Genomic DNA, 18,688 nt, shown 5'->3' with positions numbered 1-18,688 from the left:
TAAAGTCACTCTGACACCTGTCCTTTGCATGTCTTTGTGTTTTTATGTCTATGGTTCCTTTTTTGTTGTTGCTGTTGTTGTTTGAGACAGGGCCTTGCATTAGAGCTCATGTTAGCCTCAAACTCACTATATAGCTCAGACATATCTTGAAATTGCAGCCATCTTCCTGCCTCAGTCTTCCCAATGATGAGATTATAGTCATATGGCCCCATGTGCAGCTGTCCATGTCTCCTCTTCACTGTATTCTCATTTTTGTATTTTTGTGCATCTTTTCTGCATGTGAACTATGTCTTTGGTTGCATGCATGCATGTTGCCTACTGCTATTTCATGCTTATTTTTGTCCATTCAATTATTCTACAAATATTTATTAAGCGCATGCCATGGGCCGTGATCTGTGGCTATGAAGAGGAATCACAATAGATTCTTGCTCTCTGGGATCTCACAGTTTCCGCTGGGATCCAGATGAGCAAACATGATTATCACACAGTATCAAAAATGCTGTGAGCTTGGAGAGGACTTTAAGCAGGCACCAAATTCAACCTCATGGGGGGGCCAGGGAGTGCCTTCTAGGGGAAGTGATGAGTAAGACTTGAAAAATGAAGTGAGTTTACCTAGATAGAGCAAAGGAAGCATGCCCCACACAGAAGGATGAATACATACAGAAGTCCAGCGATCACAGCTTATTAGGGAAATTCTAAGTCACTCAGTGAGGTTTGGGTTTTAAGAACGACAGTCAGTGAACTATGAAAAGAGAAGATGAAGTTGGGAGGGGGATGTTGAAGGGGAGATGGGGGATTGTGGGTGAAATAGAAGGAGGAATAGGGGGCTTGCTATGATCAAAATATACTATATACATGTGTGAAATTCTCAATGACTAAAAATCACTTCTAGGGATCATGCAAATTTGTAACAGAGACTATAAACTAGGCAAAAGAATACTAAAGCTTTTAGGGCCAAAGTCTGTCCAGCTTTGTGTATCTTTTCGTATCCTGGTATATTTGCCCTTAGCACATGCGTACGTATCCCTTATGTGCACCCTCATGTACCCAGGCCTGTGCCATGGCTGACTCCATGCCATAGCCTCTGGATCTCTGGGTTCAGGAGCCATCACAGAACATAGGCAAGGTAGGGCTGACCCAGCAGTTGTTCCACATGGGAGCGTTTCACCAGCCAGCATGAAGTCCAGCGGGGAAGTAGCCTTGGCGACTCTTTCAGCAGTCTCTTGCCTAGTACCACTGGCACGTCCAGGCCATGGGGCTTCTGTAAATAAGACCCAGCAGGTCCTGTTACCAGCCGGATGTCTGTGTGTTGAAACTGTCCTGAGGGAGAGAAGATGTATTGCCAATTAGATCTCTAGGGAGGCCTGTGAGCAGGGACTCTAGAAGGAAAAGTGTCAGGGTTAGAGTGTCAGATCTACAGGAGGGGAGAGGCTAGACACTGGGGAAAGCATGAATAAGTCAGATGGGACAGGGGTGTGGTGTGGAGTGGAGAGTCAAGATAGCAGAGAAAAAGAGATCAGCTGGGCCTGGAGGAAACAGGAAGATACAGGGGAAGAAGAGGTTCAAGAAGCTACAGGGGAGGTGAAGATGTCTATTCAACCTATTATTACTGGCCTCAGGTGCTTCTGGGGTCTTCTGATTTATAGTCTAGGGCTTACAGTTCACTTTCACAGGAGCCTAACAATTCAGATGGTGCTTTAAAACACCAAGACCTTGCTATGTCTCTTCCCTGTTTAGAGCCTTTCATGAATCCTCTGAGAGAAGGTCAAATTCCTCACCTTGACATTCAGCTTGGTCACGCCAGCTCTAGCTCCTGCTATCACCATTCCTTTCTTGTACACTCTTGCTTGCCTGCCAGATGCAATGCCCTCCCTTGTCACAGAGGTCTTTCTTTTTCTGTTGTTGTTTTTAATTTTTATTAACTTTATTCATTCACTTTATATCCCAATATCAGCCCCCTCTCTCCTCCCAGTACCACCTCATGCAGATCCTTCCCCCCATTCCTCCCTCCTCTTCTCCTTTGAGAAGGGGGAGGGGGAGCTCTCATCTAGGTATCAGCACCATTACTCTCCCCCTCCCCCAACCCACCCACTATATCAAGTCACTGCAGGACTAGGCTCATCCTCTCCCACTGAGGCCAGAAAAGGAGCTCTGAGGTTGGGAAAATATTTCTACCCTGGGTTACTCTAGCTTTCTGTGCATCTCACTGTCTTGCACTCGCTCCTCCCTCCCTGTAAGCACTCTTCTATATCTGTCTCTGTCTCTTTCCCTTTCAAGTTGGAATTAATGAATGTGAGCGGCCCGCTAGACCTTCATTCTAAAGAAGGTTTCTGGGCCGGGGAGGAGGCTCCGAGGTTAAAAGCATTTTCTTTCATTGCTGAGGTCCAGAGTTTGCTTGCCAGTAGCCACATAGACCTATAAAGTTCTTTAACTCTAGTTTCAAGGAAACTGAGGCCCTCTTTTGGCCTCCAGGGCTACCCAGAATACAAGTGGTGCACAAGCATATATGCAGACAAAATATTCATATACACAAAAATAGGAAGAAAAGAAAAAGAAAAGAGATTTCTGTTAGGACTGGTATACCCTGCTTCCTCTGCCTCAGCAGCACTTACCCATTAGGCCATGGGCTGAGGAGCTGAGGCCTGAGCCATTGGCCACATAGAACCCCAAATGGGGTAGCTGTAGTGTGCTGGGGTGTCTGTACTGGTGACGAAGGATGAGGAAGTTGAGGTGGGGCCCAAGGCGGAGGGTGAGACGGGTTGCAGAAGCCACATGGAGCTCCAGCTGGGGTTTCTTCACCAGGGCAGGTTGGTCCCAGGGTAAGTTCAAGGTGCCCTCACCTCGCACAGATATAGAACTGCGACTTATTGTAATGGTATATGCCCGGGGTTTTTCTGAAGTGATTGTGATGATATGGAAGTATGTCCGGGTCTGGTCCTTATGACCTGGTCTTGATGGTGCTCCAAGTAACCGCCCACTCACATGCAGCCCTGTAAGGGAGAAATGCAGGCCTAGAGTATAGGATTTCACTACAGTGTGCCCATGGTAACCTAAAGCCCAGGCAAGTGTGAGGTCTCAGGGTCTAGATGATGTCATTCACATTTATGGTTAGAATGTTAGCTCTTATGTGGAAATGCTTTCACCATGGTCTGCCCTGAGCTGTGTAAGGAGGGCATGTAGTATGTATGCACATGCTTACCCTAATGTGGTTATTTGCATGTATATGTGAATGCTTGCCCACTGCTGTGTAAGTCTGTGTATTTGGTTGTATTCTGATGAGTATCTCTGGGAAAGTCAGTGCATTTACATATTTGAAGAAGATGGCATGTTTCAATATGCACTTTTGATTGTATGATCATATGTGCCTCTGGATATGTGGGTATTCTATGTCTTGGTGTGGTAATGTAGATTTTGTGTGCCTGGTTGTTTGCAGGATATGCTAACACGTGTAAAGTGTCAGCATGCATGCATCTAGGAGCATGTCAGTGTGCGTCAGGTGACTATTTCGGTACACTAGTACATTTCATGTGTCTGATGGGACAGAGAATATGTGCTGTCTCTCTGTATTTGATTCCTGGGGATTGGGATGAATCTGGAGGCATCAGAACTTCTATGTCTGAATTGTTGATGTGTACGGGTTACTCTGTGGTACACATTGGCATATTTATGAGTATACAGAATGTCAAAATAATTTACCACATGTCCTGGTATGTATCTCTGACTATCTTGGTTTTATGAGTGTGCTTGTTTTCACTTTTAAAATTAATCCGTTAATTAATTTTTGAGACAGCATCTTACTATGTAGCTCTGGCTGTCTTGGTACTCACTATGTAGACCAGGCTGGCCTTGAACTCATAAAGAATCCTCCTAGTTCTGTCTCCTGAGTGCTATAATTAAGAGGGTATATCACTATGCCTGGTTTAGATTTATTTTACGCTATTCATGTGTATTTATTTATATATTATTTATGTGTATTTATATATTATATATGTTTTTACTCAATGTATGTATGTGCATCATATGCATGCCTGGTGCCCATGAAGGTCAGAAGAGGGTGTTAGATCCCCTGGAACTGGAGTTACAGATGTCTGTGAGTCATATGTTTGTTTTCATATGCATTCTTATATATTACTATATATTATAAGGTACTATATATAATTATAAATTTATGTTATAAGGTATATAAATACATAGTTCATACATTATAATAGAAATACTTATATATATGTGTGTATTATACACATAATATATACATATATTACATGTATGTATATACATACTCTAGAAGCTCTGAGGCCTCCCAGAACTGTAAGCCAACACAAACTCACCTTATAAAGTACTGCCTTGGATATGTCATGATTTTATACTCTACTATAAGATACATATAATAAAGTGATAAATGTCTAAGGTTGTTGACATGAGAACACTCAGCTGTGATCTTGTGTGGAATGGAGTTTTGGGATTCTCACCTGCCTTGGGGTCCTCTATGAGCTTTAGGAGGTCCCCTGGGCGCCCATCCAACGTGAAGCAGATCTTCTCGTCTGAGTAAGGAATGTGAATCACAAAGTGGGGGTCCCCATCCACTGTAAGGCAGGAGATAACTCTGAAGTTATGAGTCTTGAAGAAATGGGAGAAAAGAGAAGAGGGGGAATGAAAAAAGGCTATGTCTATTTTCCAAGAGTGAGGGAGAGGGGGGAGAAGGAGAGGAGGAGGGAGGAAGGAAAGGAGGGGGGAGAGAAAGAGCACCCAGTATCAGTTCCAGTGCTCAAGGGATGGGGGCGAATGGATTACCAGAGGACGAGAAGGTGAAGATGCCTGGCCATGTGCCTGCAAAGGATTGAGGACATGAATTAGTAAGGAACTGATTTAACATCCCCAATAACCCTGCCACCCTCCAGCTTCTGGGACTTAGGTAGGAACCAAGTTCCTGAGCTCAGTATTTAAATCTTTTCTGAAATTTGTTTCTCCAATTTTTTTCTTTATGTTTTATCCTATCCCAGTGAACTGACTTATTTGCTATTGTTTGTTCTTTGAGCCATGTTTTATATATATGTCTCCCAGGCTAGACTTTTTTTTTTTTTTTTTTTGAGCTGGGGACCGAACAGGGCCTTGCGCTTGCTAGGCAAGCGCTCTACCACTGAGCTAAATCCCCAACCCCTAGACTTGAACTTCTAATCCTCCTTCCCTTAACCACCAGCGTGTTGGGATCACACATGAGCATCACACTTGACCCTGAACTGATAGTTGCTATGAGTGCCTGCTCATTGTTTGCTCCTTTCTGTTTTGTTTGTTTGTTTGTTTGTTTGTTTTTAACCATTTGGAATGTTTTCCTCTTATTTTTTTCTTACTCAAGTCAATTTTCAGTTATCCTTCAAGACCAGATCAACTGATGGATTGATGGATTATTAGAGAGCAATGTTCTTTACCCGCCCCCTTTGGCTGTCTTGCTCTGCCTTGCTGAGTGATGCCCCTCACTGCTTTGAGATTCTGCAGCATTCCTACCACCAAGGAGAGGCTCAAGGCATGTAGCCACTCAAGCAGACCAGAATCCAGACTTATGAGATGAATAAAACTCTCTCCTTTATAAATTACCCATGTTGCAGTAGGCTGTTACATCAGGAGAACGTGGAAGAAGGGGATGAGTGTTGTCTTTTTTTTATTGAATAAAGTATATGTTTTGATCATGTGTCCCCTTTCCAATTCCTCCAAGAACATTTTCACCTCCCTACATGCCTGATTTTATGCCCCACCTCTGTCTCTGTCCCTGTCTCTGTCTCTCTCTCTGTCCCTGTCTCTGTCTCTCTGTCTCTCTCTGTCTCCCTCTGTGTGTCTGTCTCTGTCTCTGTCTCTCTGTCTCTCTGTCTTTGTCTCTCTCAAAAGCAAAGAAACAAACACAAAAACACAAGAAGCAGAAAATTGTAATAATGAAAATCAAACCAAGTGAGACGAATAAGATAAACTGTCCAGACAAACAAAAAGTCTACAAAAACATTGAGTTTATCATAAGCATCAGACTTGCCCTAATGCTTGGCTGATATTCTCAGTGATACTGCATCAGAGAAAACCCATTCTCCAATAAGTGTTGTTTTAAACTGCTCCCACACTGTCGATGAGAGTTCCAGATGCCACTGAGTAGAAACAAGGGCTTAGAGGAGTGTTGGCCAGAAGAGCCCCTTGCTTACCTTTTACCAGCTCCTTAGAACTTTCCTTAGAGTCCATGTGATGTTCAGCAACTCCCTGGATCCTCTCAGAATTACCATCCCAGTGTGGACTTCCTGCCAAACACAAATCAAATGAATCCTTCCCACGCCTGGGTCAAAGAGAAGACGAGCAATATCACTGTGCAGCCTAGGCTTGCCTCCAACTACTGACTCTACTGCTGCAGTCTCCCAAGTGCTGGGGTTCTATGGAACCTGCATGTCTGCTCATTCTTTCCTTCTAACTGGGAGATTCCCCAGTGGCTACCAAAATTGACCTGTTACATCTATATTCATGCAGCCTTTTTTTCAAGTTCAAACCAAATTTGGTTTCTCACAGCATCTATACATTAGTCTGTTCATTCACTCATTCATTCATCCAGGCATTGCTTAGGCATCGGGATATGATGGTGAGAAAGATGGATGTGGTTTCTCACCTGGCAAAATAGCATAGTTATGATTATCAGTGGTGGTAGATGCTATACAAAATAAAACATGGACTGATCAAGGTTGTCATACATGCCTGAAGTGGCCTGTGGAAGAAGGCAGGCAAGGAAGTTGGTCCAAGGCACAGGCGGGAGAGGTAGGAGTAGGGAAGGAATGAGGACTATAGGAAAGGGCAGGCCAGGCGAGCATCGAGGAAAAGTAGTAATCAGAAGTACCTGAGTGATGACTGGGGAAGGCCCAGTGGGAGGAGTGAGGAAGAAACCAGAGTCTAGAGTTCAGAGGATGGGTGGGAATGTGGGAGAAGGTGAGGTCAGCCATGGTACAGAGCTCATCATGTAGGATCTTGCAGGCCATAAAGAAAACTTTGAAGTTTATTTCAGGAGTAATGGTAAATCCTAGAGGAGCACTATGTAGGAAAGGGGGCATGGCATTGTTTGTCACAAACAAGGAAACTTGTGAGGAGGCAGAAGCAGTTAATGTAGGTACAATAGTAGAGTTTGATTTGTAATGGTGGCAGTTGAGTTCGTGGGAAGATTTGGGGAATAAAATAGAGATACAAGCACCAGGATGCAGAGGTGGATTGGATATTGGGGGACATGAGGGACAAGGTATGACAAAGATGTTGCCTAAAATCATGTCCCTGTGAATTATTGCTGCCCTTAGCTTTTTCTAATGCTGTGCTATAAAGTGCTATAAAGTAACACAAGAAGAGATTCCCCTTCTTTCAAGAAAGCAATCTAGTGGGTTGGCAGAAACCCATTTCTTTGGGGGACCAGAATGTCTGGGTTTTAGCCTCTGACTAGCTGTGTGACATTAAACAAGTTGTTTCACTTCTCTGTGCTTCAGTTTCCCTGTGTATAAAATGCATATAACAATCGTTTCTTGTGGGATATTAAGTGCTATGTTAGACACATGATATGAAGAGAGTACCACGTACCTGTACATAGGGAAAGCTGGAGAATAGTACTTAATAGTCTTTGGGAAGTGTAATGGAAATTGCCAGTATTTTCCATAAAATTTATTAAGTGGGGCTCTTCACAGAGCGCAGAACAAGAAGACTTGCCTTACCTAGTGATGCTCCAATTTATACCACCACATTCCTCCCGTGCTTGGGAGTCAGCAACCATTCTCTTTTTCAACGAGACAAATGTCAAGTTGGGCCAGTTTGCTTCTGTTTAGCCTTTCCAGTCTTATTTGCCAAAGCCTCTAATTCTGTGCATAGGTACAGAGGTCTAGAAATGTCAACTAGTCCAAAGTCTCAAAGCAACCAAGGAAGCTTCTGGATCATTACTAGAATCCATGCATACTTCATCTACTCTCAGCTCCTGCTCTCTCCATGTGCACCTCCTCCACTCTGGACTGGCCTCTTGCCAGCAACACTCACCATCTTTGTCAGGAGTGAGGAAGGTATAGAAGACTGGTGGGTTCAGGGACTCCATGAACTTGGACTCTTCCACTGACTCTGACAGCAGCTGAAGCTTCTCTGGGAGAAGGTGAAGACTGATGGCTTCTGGGAGAGTGCTGGAAGGCAGCAAGATTGGGAGGTTTAGGGGAGCTGCCTCTTGGCATAGGAGCAGAGCTGTTGGGTAGGGTCATTATTGGAATCCCTGGCAGAGACGGTCCCAGAACTTGCCTGGTGCTCTTGGGTCCTAGCAGCGGGTCTTGCTGATGCCAGTGTCTTGCAGTGGGCAGCAGAGAGGTCAGAGTAGGGGTAAAGGGAGAAGGGAGAGGTTCCCCAGGAATAGAGGTAGCCACAGTACTGCTGGAACTTGTGGAACTAGAGAGTATCGTTGAGAATGTGCTGAGGCTCTGAGGAACTAGTAGCCTGGGTCTGGCAGGTAATGGGATTTGGGTGCTATAGGGAGTTGGTGTTCGGGACTTGGAAAGTAGTAAGGGAGGTGAAGTTTGGAGAGATGAGACACTAGGTTTATGAGATGAAGGGATTTTAGGAGACTTGGGTAAATTCCCTGGTTTAGGGTGTGGTAAATTTGGGGGAGTCTTGGGAGTAAGATCCGTGGAGTTGAGGTGTAATGGGTGTTTGGGTATCTGAAATGTGGGGGTAGATTTGGGCTGTGGCACGTTTTGGGGTGACTGTAATATAGGTTCCTGAGATACAGGTTGGAGGTATGATGGGGCATCTGGTGAAGGGTGGGCATCTGATGAAGCAGGGAGTTTGAAAGGAGTAAGTGGATTAAAATGTTTCATGGTGCCACCTTTGGGCTGGGCAGGGCTCACAGGATTCAAAGGCAGAGTATGTGTCCTAGAATTAACCAGTGATGGATGCTAGGATTCTGGTGTGTTGAACTGGGCTTCTGAGGCAATGGGTCATTGGAACTTGAAGGCACATGGGCAAGAGGTTTCATCTTCAAAGTTGGCAGTGCCAAGGTACTAGAATCTTGGGCTGGAGTTTGGGGCTTTGGTTGTACTAAAGTTGTTAGGCTATTAGACCAATGACCCAGTGTCCCTAGCTCCTTGGAACTGGGCACCTTCATTGTAGGGGAAGTAATAGTTAAGGTTGGTTTTGTGGGTCTCGATTTGGAAGAGACCTTGAGAACTGAGGCTGGTTGAGCTGTGCCTGCTCCTAGTCCAAGCCTGTTGCTGGATGAGGGTGTGACTGTGCTTGTCTTGGCTGTAGTGGATGGCTGGGTCATGGCTTCCTCGTTGGTCTTCTCGAGGTGCACCACAACCAGTGAAGTCAGAGCTGTGACAAAGTTGTATTCAAGAGATAGGTTGAGGGCTTTGGCAGCCAGCAGACGGCGAGTTGTGGTGTCCCTGGCTTGGAAGCGTGCCTTTAGCAGCTCACCAATAGTGACATAGGCCCACAGGCGGCGGATAAAGTGGGCCACATTGAGGGCAGGTTTCCCTGGGCAACCAAAGGCTTTCTGGCTGCTGTTGGTGGCCTCTTCATTATGGTGGGCCACAAGAAGATGACCATTTGGGCCACGGGCTGCCAAGTGGATGCCCAGTTCCTGCTCACCTGGCTGCACCTTGCCAGCCACCACCAGCTCTGAGCCACAAAAATAGTTAGGGAAACGGGCCCTAGAGGAGGCCCCAACCAAGCCACCCAGGTAGTCTAGGTGCACATCTGCTAGTAGAGGCCTGGAAATCTCCGCATAGAGGCCCTCTAGTTGCAGGGCTGCATCAGCATCCTCGTATATGCGTCTTGCTTCTCCCTGGTTCTCCAGGGACAAACGACGTAGCAGTGAGAAGTCAGCGTCATCTCCAAAGGCCAAGCTGAAAAGAGATACCCTGTGGGCCAGTGCCTGACGGACGTTTGACAGGATCACACTGGGAGTCGTCTCACCGGCTGTGGGCTCCCCATCTGTCAGGAACATGATAAGAGGAATCTGCCCCACACCACGGCCCTTTCCAGGCTCCCGGTTGCTATGGTTCAGCACTGAAGCAGCTGCCAGCAGAGCTGCATTGATGTCCGTCCCTAATCGGGGAGCAGACTGTGAGACCACGTTCTCAGGCCATTTCTTACCCCTACTAGAGACACACTCCGAGGCTCATCCTTCCCATGTTATCTTTTCTCACCCTGTGCTGTTCCCACTGCTTATCCACCCTAACTCCTTCACGCTCGCCCTAACTCACGTGACCTGATAGTGGGGCCCATATGTCCTTGGTTTTTTGTTTTTTTTTTTTTTTTTTTTTTTTCCGGAGGCGGGATCAACCCAGGCCTTATGATTTCTCGGCAACGCTCTACCACTGAGCTAAATCCCCAACCCCATGTCCTTGTTTTTTTATCACCCCCGTTTCAGATCATTCTTTTCCCAGGGTGGGGAGTGGGGAGGGCGGAAGGGAGGCAGGATTGTTTCATTCTCTAGGCAGATGACAGCCACCCAAATACAGAACCAGGGGAAAAGATGGCTTAGATGACAGAGACAGTAGATCTGGGAGAACTGATTATTTGGAACAGGATTGAACAAAAGTGAGAACAAGGGCAAATGCTTGGAAATAAACTGTAACACTTACAACCATTTGCTTCCATGCGACTCACGTAGTTTTTGGCATTATGGATATTCTGGACAGTGGCCTGGATTGAACCTTCAGCTTTCCAGATGTTAACTATGTCAGAAAAGGTGATGATGTTGAAGGAGTCACTGGTTTGCAGATCACTGAGGATCTTGTCCATGGCCTTTTTAGTCTGCGGGAAAAGGGTGACAAAAAGAACAGAGCCCCATGAACTTGAAAGGCTCTATCCACAAGACACTTAAGCTTTTTTTTTTAACCCTTTTGACCTTGCCTTTCTGTGAGTTGAGGATGTCAGGCGAAATGTTTATTGGGCTTTATGGGAGACCTAGAGGTTCCCTGTTCATTACAGAAAAAAAAGTGGTTCTTAATTAAAAAGCCACATTTAGGTGTTCAATTACCACATGTGGCCAGTAGTTATTGTTATTAGATAGTACAGAATTTGAGATGATCACCAAGAAATTTCCATCGCCTGTATGGTGATGCATGCTTGTGAACAGCACTCAGGAGGGTGAAGCTGAAAGGCTGTGAATTGTAAGCCTGTGATACATAGACTGTCCTAGAAGACAGAACAAATAAACGATAGATCGATCACTGTGACAGCTTCACTCTCAAAGTTTCTGGTTCTGTTCTTCACAGGGCTATTTGGTCTGTATGGTCAGTGGTCTCTGACTGCATGATCTTGGGCTGAATGATTTCAATCTAGCTAACCCTATGATTGTGGAGCTGTACACCTAGCTGCCTGGCTTACACCTACTTAATTTCCACTGAGATCTGTTGCTGATTCTCACGCCCCTCTGTCTCCTCCAGGGTTATGTTCTCAATAACCCCGGGATAATCAAGATTCCATTTTAAGTTCATAGCTTGGCTCTCGTGCTCTGTAGAAAGCACACCATATCTCCTTTATTTATTCACATCTTCAATGGCCTTTCATGTGCCCATTCTCTAGAAAGCACTTTCTTGGGCTATCTGAATTTATTCATCTCCCCCTAGGCAGTCTTTTACTCCAGACTGTTCATTAACACTCTGATATGGAATATATTCACTCTCCAGCCACATATCAAATACTCTCAGAGCGAGACTCAGAATGCTTCTTCTTCCCTCTCTCTTTTCCCCATGACAATATTTAACATGGAGCTAGGCATATAGGAGATCCCATAGCATGGAGAGTCCAGTATTAGGTACCATTTATAGGACACCTCAGTGTTCCAGACATGGTTGAAAACTTTAGCTGTATCAGCACATACAGGTGTTTCAGAACATACTGGAAAAGGCACTAATATTCCTATTTCCAGGTAATGGCACAGAGCCTCACTAAGGTAGAAAGAGTCATTGGCTCAGGGTCACATAGCTGTTGGTTGATGGAGACACAAATCAAACACTGAGAGGTGGTAAGGGCTGGAAATATAGCTCACTTAGGACACAGTTTGGTAGCATTCATGAAGCCCTATATATAATATCCAGCACTGCATAAACTGGACATCCTTATGCATAACTAGAATTCCAGCACTCAGAAGGTGGAGGCAAGACGATCAAAAGGTCAAGGTCATAATCAGCTATATATGAGATTGAGGCAAGCCTGGGTTATTATGTGAAGTCTTCTTTAAGAAAAAGAGTGGCAGGCATTTTTTAAAAAGCACTAACATTTTACAGCATCAAAAGGGGAGATAGTTATAGATTTCAGAGACAGTAAGCAAAGTCCTTGTTACCTGTTGCAACTTAGTTCCAAACATGGAGCCACTCACATCAATAACAAACACCACATTCTTCTCTACTGGCTGGAGGCCTCTGGGGGCAAAGTAATGAATAAAATAGCCACCATAGACCTGGATGAAAAGAAGGGGAGGCAAGAAGCATAGTGAGGGATAACCTGAATCAGCCCCCTCTCCCTCTCCTGCATGATGCCCTGCTCTTTCCTTCCCAGGCAGCACACTCTCCCCTACTTATCTGTTGGCTCTGTGTTTATCTGCACTGTAACTGAACTGATACTCTGCAGACTTTCATCCGAGGAGCCTTGCCCAGAGCAGCAGAGTGAAGAAGACAAGCCAGGGGCCCAGGCCTACAAGTCAGCATCTTTGGAATATGTGAGTTCCTGTCCACGAGGCAGCCTGGCGCACAGGCTGAGGTCCTCAGGGACGTTTGTCTGGGCTCCAGGAACGGGAAAGTATTGTTTAACTCCCTCGACAGAGTGAGCCAGGGGCCCAGCTCATTGCTCTCAGGGCTGGAACAGGGGCCTCCTTCTCCTCCTAAACTCTCCTTTCTGCTGTTGCTGGGCAGAGCAGAGGGGGAGGAGGAAGCAGAGGCAACAGAGCTGTGTGTGCAGAGGGGATTGGTTGCACCAGGTGCAGATGCCTTGGCTGTCCTGCTGTGATTGGCTGTTGGTCCCCTGCCCCACTCCCATCTTTCCCTCTCTGCAGAGCCCGAGGGCTGGGTCAGTGGAGGGAAGAGAAGGATGGGCAGGAGCCCCTCAGGACCAGTGTCCTCCAGCCAGGGGCCTGGGCTGCCCCACAACTTGAGGCCCAGGAAGGCCTCCTGGGCTGCCTGGAAAGGCAGTGTTTGCTGCTGTGTGCTCTCAGTCACACACTGAATCCCTTCTTCTCCAGAGGAGAGGAATGGGAAGAGGAAATGCTTTTCCTCCATCCCTGCCTCTGAGTTAATTCACACATGGAATGGGGGAGGCCTGTCCCCCACAATCCTTGCTCCTGTCCTGTTTCCCCAAGGAAACTAAGTAAATTCCGCCCTGTCCCTGCCAAGCCAAGAGCAGAAATCTTGAGGGCTCCAGGTACCTGGTATAGGTGGGGAGCAGAATGTGCCACCAGTGTCTGGACCCGATTCTAAAACAGTTCCTATGATAGCCTGTGTCCTGGATAGAAGACTGTCCAGCAGCCCCCCAGCCCCACAGTGAATCACGCCATGCTGTCAGCCCAGGAGAACTCAGAAGTAAACAAATCACACACAGGCTTCTGTAAAGCCACCTTTGATTGCAGAGGTTCAAGTGCTCAAGAACGGGGTTCATCCTAAATTTGGTGTGTAAGGTAAGGTCAGGCCTGCTGAAGCTGCTCTGAGTGCTAGGTGGGCACATTCTCCTGAGGACTTGCTTCCTCCCGTCCATTACTGAGCCCTTACAGGGACCACTGAGGCCATAAAACCCTGCCCTTCCCTGTGTCCCACTCTGGCCACATGAAGAATTAGAGACCTCAGGGAGCTCCTGCTTGAGGACCCAGAAGACCTTTGCTGTCCCCACCAGCAGCCCTCTGCTTCCTCTGTGGAGACCACACAGCACCAGGACTCCTTCCCACAGGAGCTGAGTCAGCCTGGCCTTCTTGCCACGTGACCACCCCACCTCCCTGCTTTCATCTGCAAACAGTCCAGGGCTGCCTGGGCCCTTAAACCTCAAACCAGCCATATTTACAGTGTGGACTTGTCACTCTCAGATTCCTTGTCTTAGTACATGCCTTCCTCTGTCTCTTTACCTTGTCACAACTACCCACGACTCTCATCTGTGTCCTTGCCTTCAGATGGCATAGGCACGCCCCATACACAGAACCCTCTGCCTTTCCCTTTCACTCCAGGTGTAAGATCAATTCACTATTGCCACAGGGCTTTTCCATGTCAGCTTTTTAGGAAGACCATCCCTAACACTCCTCCTTGCCTGTACCACTTCACATGCTGCTTAGCTTTAGCACCTATGGTTTATGTGATCTCTGATGACCATGAGGATCTCTCTGGTTCTAGTAATACCTGGGAGACATTGGGCGCTGAGACTGATCCTTTTGAGGTTTCAGGGCCACTGAGTTGGGCCCAGGGCCTGAGTAGTTTGCGGTGGATGTGTCAAGATTGGGATGATGGAGCAGGCTTGCTCCCAGCAATGTATGGGGTGGGGCAGAGGGAGAACTGTGTCTCACATATGGGAGGAATGAAGACAGGAAGTGGGTTACCAGTGGCCCAGGGTAGACAAGCAAGTTTAACAGCAGAGGAGGTAGGGGAGACACCTCAGGAATTTACCCAGTGAGCCTGGAACAAATCAATGCTCCTGCCCCTGTGGACTGGCTCAGGAAGTTGTGGAGAAAGGGGTTTGGTGGCTTGGGGCCTTTCAGAGGGTGCTCTGTGAGGGAGCATTGCAAGGGAGGCAGGAAAGGACCTCCTGGGAGCTGACTTCCCAGGCTTTGGCTAACCCAGAGCAAGCCTGGGGTCTTGGGTCCCAGAGCTGCTATGATCTCTTGGAGCACAGAAGCCCCCCTTCTCCTCTAAGTCTTTCAGGCAAGAGTTGACACACTCCTGTGCAGGAAAGGGCCCTCAGGGTGGGGAACAAGGGAGGGTTCAGTAGTCAACCAGACAATAAGGTCAAGGACAAGCAGATAGGGAGATTTATACAGAAAGCATGTGGCCCAAGTGCAAAGGCAAAACCTTGCTCTGCAAAGGAGCTGCTTACTGACAAGGCAACTCGGTGGCTCTGTTTCAGGGCCCTGTTCAAGTCCTCCAGTTCTGTGTCTCCCACTGTGTAGTGTGTGCATGGTTCCCAAGGAGGAAGCCACATGCCTGACCCTGATGCAGCAGCTCAAACATCTCTAGGAATACACAGGGGACATCTCCACATCCTAGAGCATGGCTCTGGCCCCAGTGACCGGTGTCTAAGAACTTGCAGTTCTAGAGGTCAAGTACCTGCACATCTCCAATGATGTCTTGTGACCACATCATAGTGGGCGGTGAAGTCGGCCATGATTCCTGATTGGAAGCAGACTGCTCTTGCAGTGTTGGGGGAGAAGGTGATGGGACACAGGTCTCTTCCTCTGTATCCTGGGCATGAGGCAGATCCCCTCACCTGCATGGGCATTCTGTAGGTGGCATGGAGGGCTCAGCAGAGAAATTCATGGATGAGAACAGTAACAGAGGCAACATATGGGAGGTTGAGACCTGGAACCCCTGACACCCAGGCTGCTCCTCTTGTCTAGTATGCCCTTCCTGTTGCCCCACTGACACTCTGTCCACCGACCCTGGTCTGCTACTCACCTTCATTATCACACCCTGTCTACCAGACCCTAGCCTCCCTCAGCTCCCAGCACCATGAGATAGGGGTCAGTTCTTCACCAGCCTCCCTGCCTCACCTCCTCCCACCCCACCTAAGGCCTGTCTGCAGGACTCTCAGGCCCCAGCTCCACAGGGAGTCGCCTCCTCCTGAGACCAATGTAGTGGTGGGTGAGAGGACAGAGAGGCAGACAGGGCAGGGGCTGGGCTCCCTTCCTGCTGTGAGACAGGGAGAGGCTAGCAGGGCTCTCTCTGAGAGACCCTGGGCTCTCTCTTCCCCCTGTCACTCAGGAATGGTGCCCTCCAATGAGCTCTTCCAAAGTCTCTGAAATCATGGCAACTTTGGATCTGTGCATTTGCCCAACTGTCACAAGATCAACTCCTCTGAATTTTAGTCCAAGACAAGTGTCCACAGAAAAGTCCCAGAGCCTCCCCTTCTCCAGAAAGAGAGACTTGGGAATTCAGCTCCCTCCCCCTTCTTGCTCCAGCTGTCAGGAAGCTTAGGCAAACTGAGCCCTGGTCTGGAGAGCCTGGTCACATACATTCCCTGGGCTTCCTTCCTTCCAGGCCTTTTGTTTTGTTTATCCACAGGACTACTTCTATCCTCTGTTTAACCTTTAAGAGAAGGGGAGGGAGCTGCCATTTATAGCTTGGGACTCAAGCATGCAGGCTGCTAGATTCAGCTGCCCCTGGGCCCAGGTCCCTCATAGTGCCCCTTTGTGCCTGGGCCACGGTTGACTTTCTGTGAGTTCTAGTCTCTATAGCCACAGCACAGGGGTGCCAGTGGCTCCTGGATAGTTGTGGGCTGTCCTAGGTATTCACTGTGTCCTTAAGGAAGCACACCTTGAGCTTTGAGAGTGTCAAAGGAAGGGAACTCTTACCACCACCACCACCAGGATTCTTCATTAGGACGCTCCATGTCACGTGAAGGAAGAATGCTGTCCTGTCTTGCAGTGGGTCTCAGGGCATGAGGTGGCTGAGTAACAACGACTCCATTGATTAGATTTTTGAATGATTGTCCGTGAGGAAAGTGACACTCTTAGAGTTTAGCCCAGTTGGAATAGTAAGGCCTTCTTGGGTGATGTGTGTCACTGGGGGAGGCGTTTGAGAGCTCTGGTTCTCAATCTAGATCTAATGTGTCTTTCATTTCTGCCTCCTTCCGATCAAGGTGTAAACTCTGACCTCAAGCCTAATACCATGTTACCTGCACCCCCACCGTGCTTCCTGTTGTTGTGATGATGGACTCAACCTCTAAAACTGTACGCCAGCCCCAATGAAAAGTTTTCCTTTATGAATTTGTTATAGCCTCTCTTCACAGCAATAGATACCCCAACTAAGCCAGCATACAACTTTGCGTGGGAGAGTGATCACCTGGCATGAGCAAAGGCCTAGTCTCCTTTCTCAGATCTGGAAAATCAACCTGTCCTTGTGGTCCTAGGTCATAGATGTTCTGTCTTTCATTTGACTGTTTAACAAAGGGAAACATACAGGCCAATCTTATGGCAGAGTCAATCTGTAGTCTGAAGCCAGCTTGCACCGTGCTGTATTTCTGGTTGGGCAGGTTCCCATCAGCTAGACCCTCTAGTGCTGAAAATCTCTGCAAGGACAGCCTCTTCGGCTATATAACTTCCCTGTTTCCATTCACTCATCTCTCAGGAAAGTGTTTAAATTGGCTTAGTGCTCCCCCCTTCTTGGCTTGATATAAAGTTCATTTGAGCCTCGTTAAATATGGAGATTTGTGGCCCTAACCCAAGCCTATTGCACAAGGCTCTAGGAGAATGAGGTACTGAATTCTGTGTTTCCTTAAGATTACATCCAGATTGCACTGTAGTCAGTTCTCCTCTTCTATTCCTACAGAGGACCTGGCAGTAAGCCTATTCATCAAGATGCTTTTCTGTTCTGCATGACATCCCAGAATTAACTGCCCTGCCTCTCTGGTTTTCTTCCTCTCTTTGTGGTCATTTAGGGAAAAGCAGGACTCCTTCCCCATGGCTTCTACATCCTTCAACATTGTTAATAAAGTACTTCATGATCTACCTGTCAAACATTACTTCTTCCTTTCTGTCTTTCTTTCTTTTTGAAAAAATAAAGTCACACTGTTTAGCTCAGGTTGATCACTATATAGATTAAGCTGGTCTTGAACTCACAGGGGTACCAGCTTCTGTCTCCTGATAGCTGAGATTAAAGCCATGTGCTACCATGACATGTTTGTTAATAATTTTTAATAATTGATTCTGTACTTTCAGAAGCTTCTATTCCAAGCCAAGTTCATCTTAACTTCAAGAATTGGGCAGATATGGAACTCCCAATATCTTGAACCCTAAGCAAGCCCCCTTGTCTCTGATTTGAGAAGGAAATTGGTAGAGGGATATTACTGTCCCACAGAATATCCAAGACCTCCATTTAAAGACTAGCATTGTCTTTGGCATCTCATCTGCCCACATACTTGTCTGGTTGTTGGAACACACTTGGCAGGGCCTCAGTGGAGGTATGTGCACATAGGCGATGCCCGTCCTTTCAGACACAGTGATTTCTACGTTCAGCTTCCTCACCAACTGTCCAGGCCTCAGGCTTACCACCAACTGGTACTGGCCTTGGTGTCGCTGTAGCAGTTCTTCATAGGCCAGGGCAAAGGTTACCTTTGCACCTGCTGCCAGCCTGGTAGAGATTCGAAATTTTTCTGATTCCTGGTCCCTGGGCAAGAAGTAGAAATGAACAGGAAGGGTGTTGGATTTCCTGTGGTGTAGGGAACAGTTAGATAGCATGCTTATGCTAACCCTCACCCTTGACCAATTGGATCTGATCAGGTCTCAAATAAGTCTCTGGGCCACAGTCAATCATGCCGGCATCTACTCAGCGACCTCTCTTCTTTCCTCATCCCCTCTCCTGAACATTCTACCTGGAAAATGATCTCAAAGGTAGCTCTCTCCCTTATGGAAATGGGGTTCATAAAAATCTGAAATCAGATTTAATAAAAGGGTTTTCAATGTATGCAAACAATTTCTTTCTACCTTTAAATAGTTCCCTAAACCCACCTGATCCCTGTG

The 18,688-nt window shown here is 47.0% G+C and overlaps 1 protein-coding gene across 1 annotated transcript in view; it reads right to left on the bottom strand.

Annotated features, from left to right (window-relative positions):
* Positions 1 to 970: 970 nt before the first annotated feature.
* The window catches only part of Itih6 (inter-alpha-trypsin inhibitor heavy chain family member 6), a 29,522-nt gene continuing 11,804 nt past the window's right edge, over positions 971 to 18,688 (bottom strand). Inside the window, 14 exon segments of the mRNA XM_032890451.1 lie at positions 971 to 1,320; positions 2,613 to 2,990; positions 4,470 to 4,583; positions 4,792 to 4,827; positions 6,183 to 6,275; positions 8,029 to 8,191; positions 8,193 to 8,921; positions 8,924 to 10,080; positions 10,620 to 10,791; positions 12,326 to 12,442; positions 15,279 to 15,303; positions 15,305 to 15,350; positions 15,353 to 15,404; positions 18,053 to 18,335. Coding sequence (XP_032746342.1) covers positions 1,109 to 1,320; positions 2,613 to 2,990; positions 4,470 to 4,583; positions 4,792 to 4,827; positions 6,183 to 6,275; positions 8,029 to 8,191; positions 8,193 to 8,921; positions 8,924 to 10,080; positions 10,620 to 10,791; positions 12,326 to 12,442; positions 15,279 to 15,303; positions 15,305 to 15,350; positions 15,353 to 15,404; positions 18,053 to 18,335 — 3,577 coding nt within the window. The 3' untranslated portion in view covers positions 971 to 1,108.

Source organism: Rattus rattus, chromosome X (assembly GCF_011064425.1).
Source record: "Rattus rattus isolate New Zealand chromosome X, Rrattus_CSIRO_v1, whole genome shotgun sequence".
Taxonomy (NCBI): domain Eukaryota; kingdom Metazoa; phylum Chordata; class Mammalia; order Rodentia; family Muridae; genus Rattus; species Rattus rattus.
The sequence above is the reverse complement of the archived record's forward strand: the minus strand, read 5'-3'. Positions and strand labels throughout refer to the sequence as shown.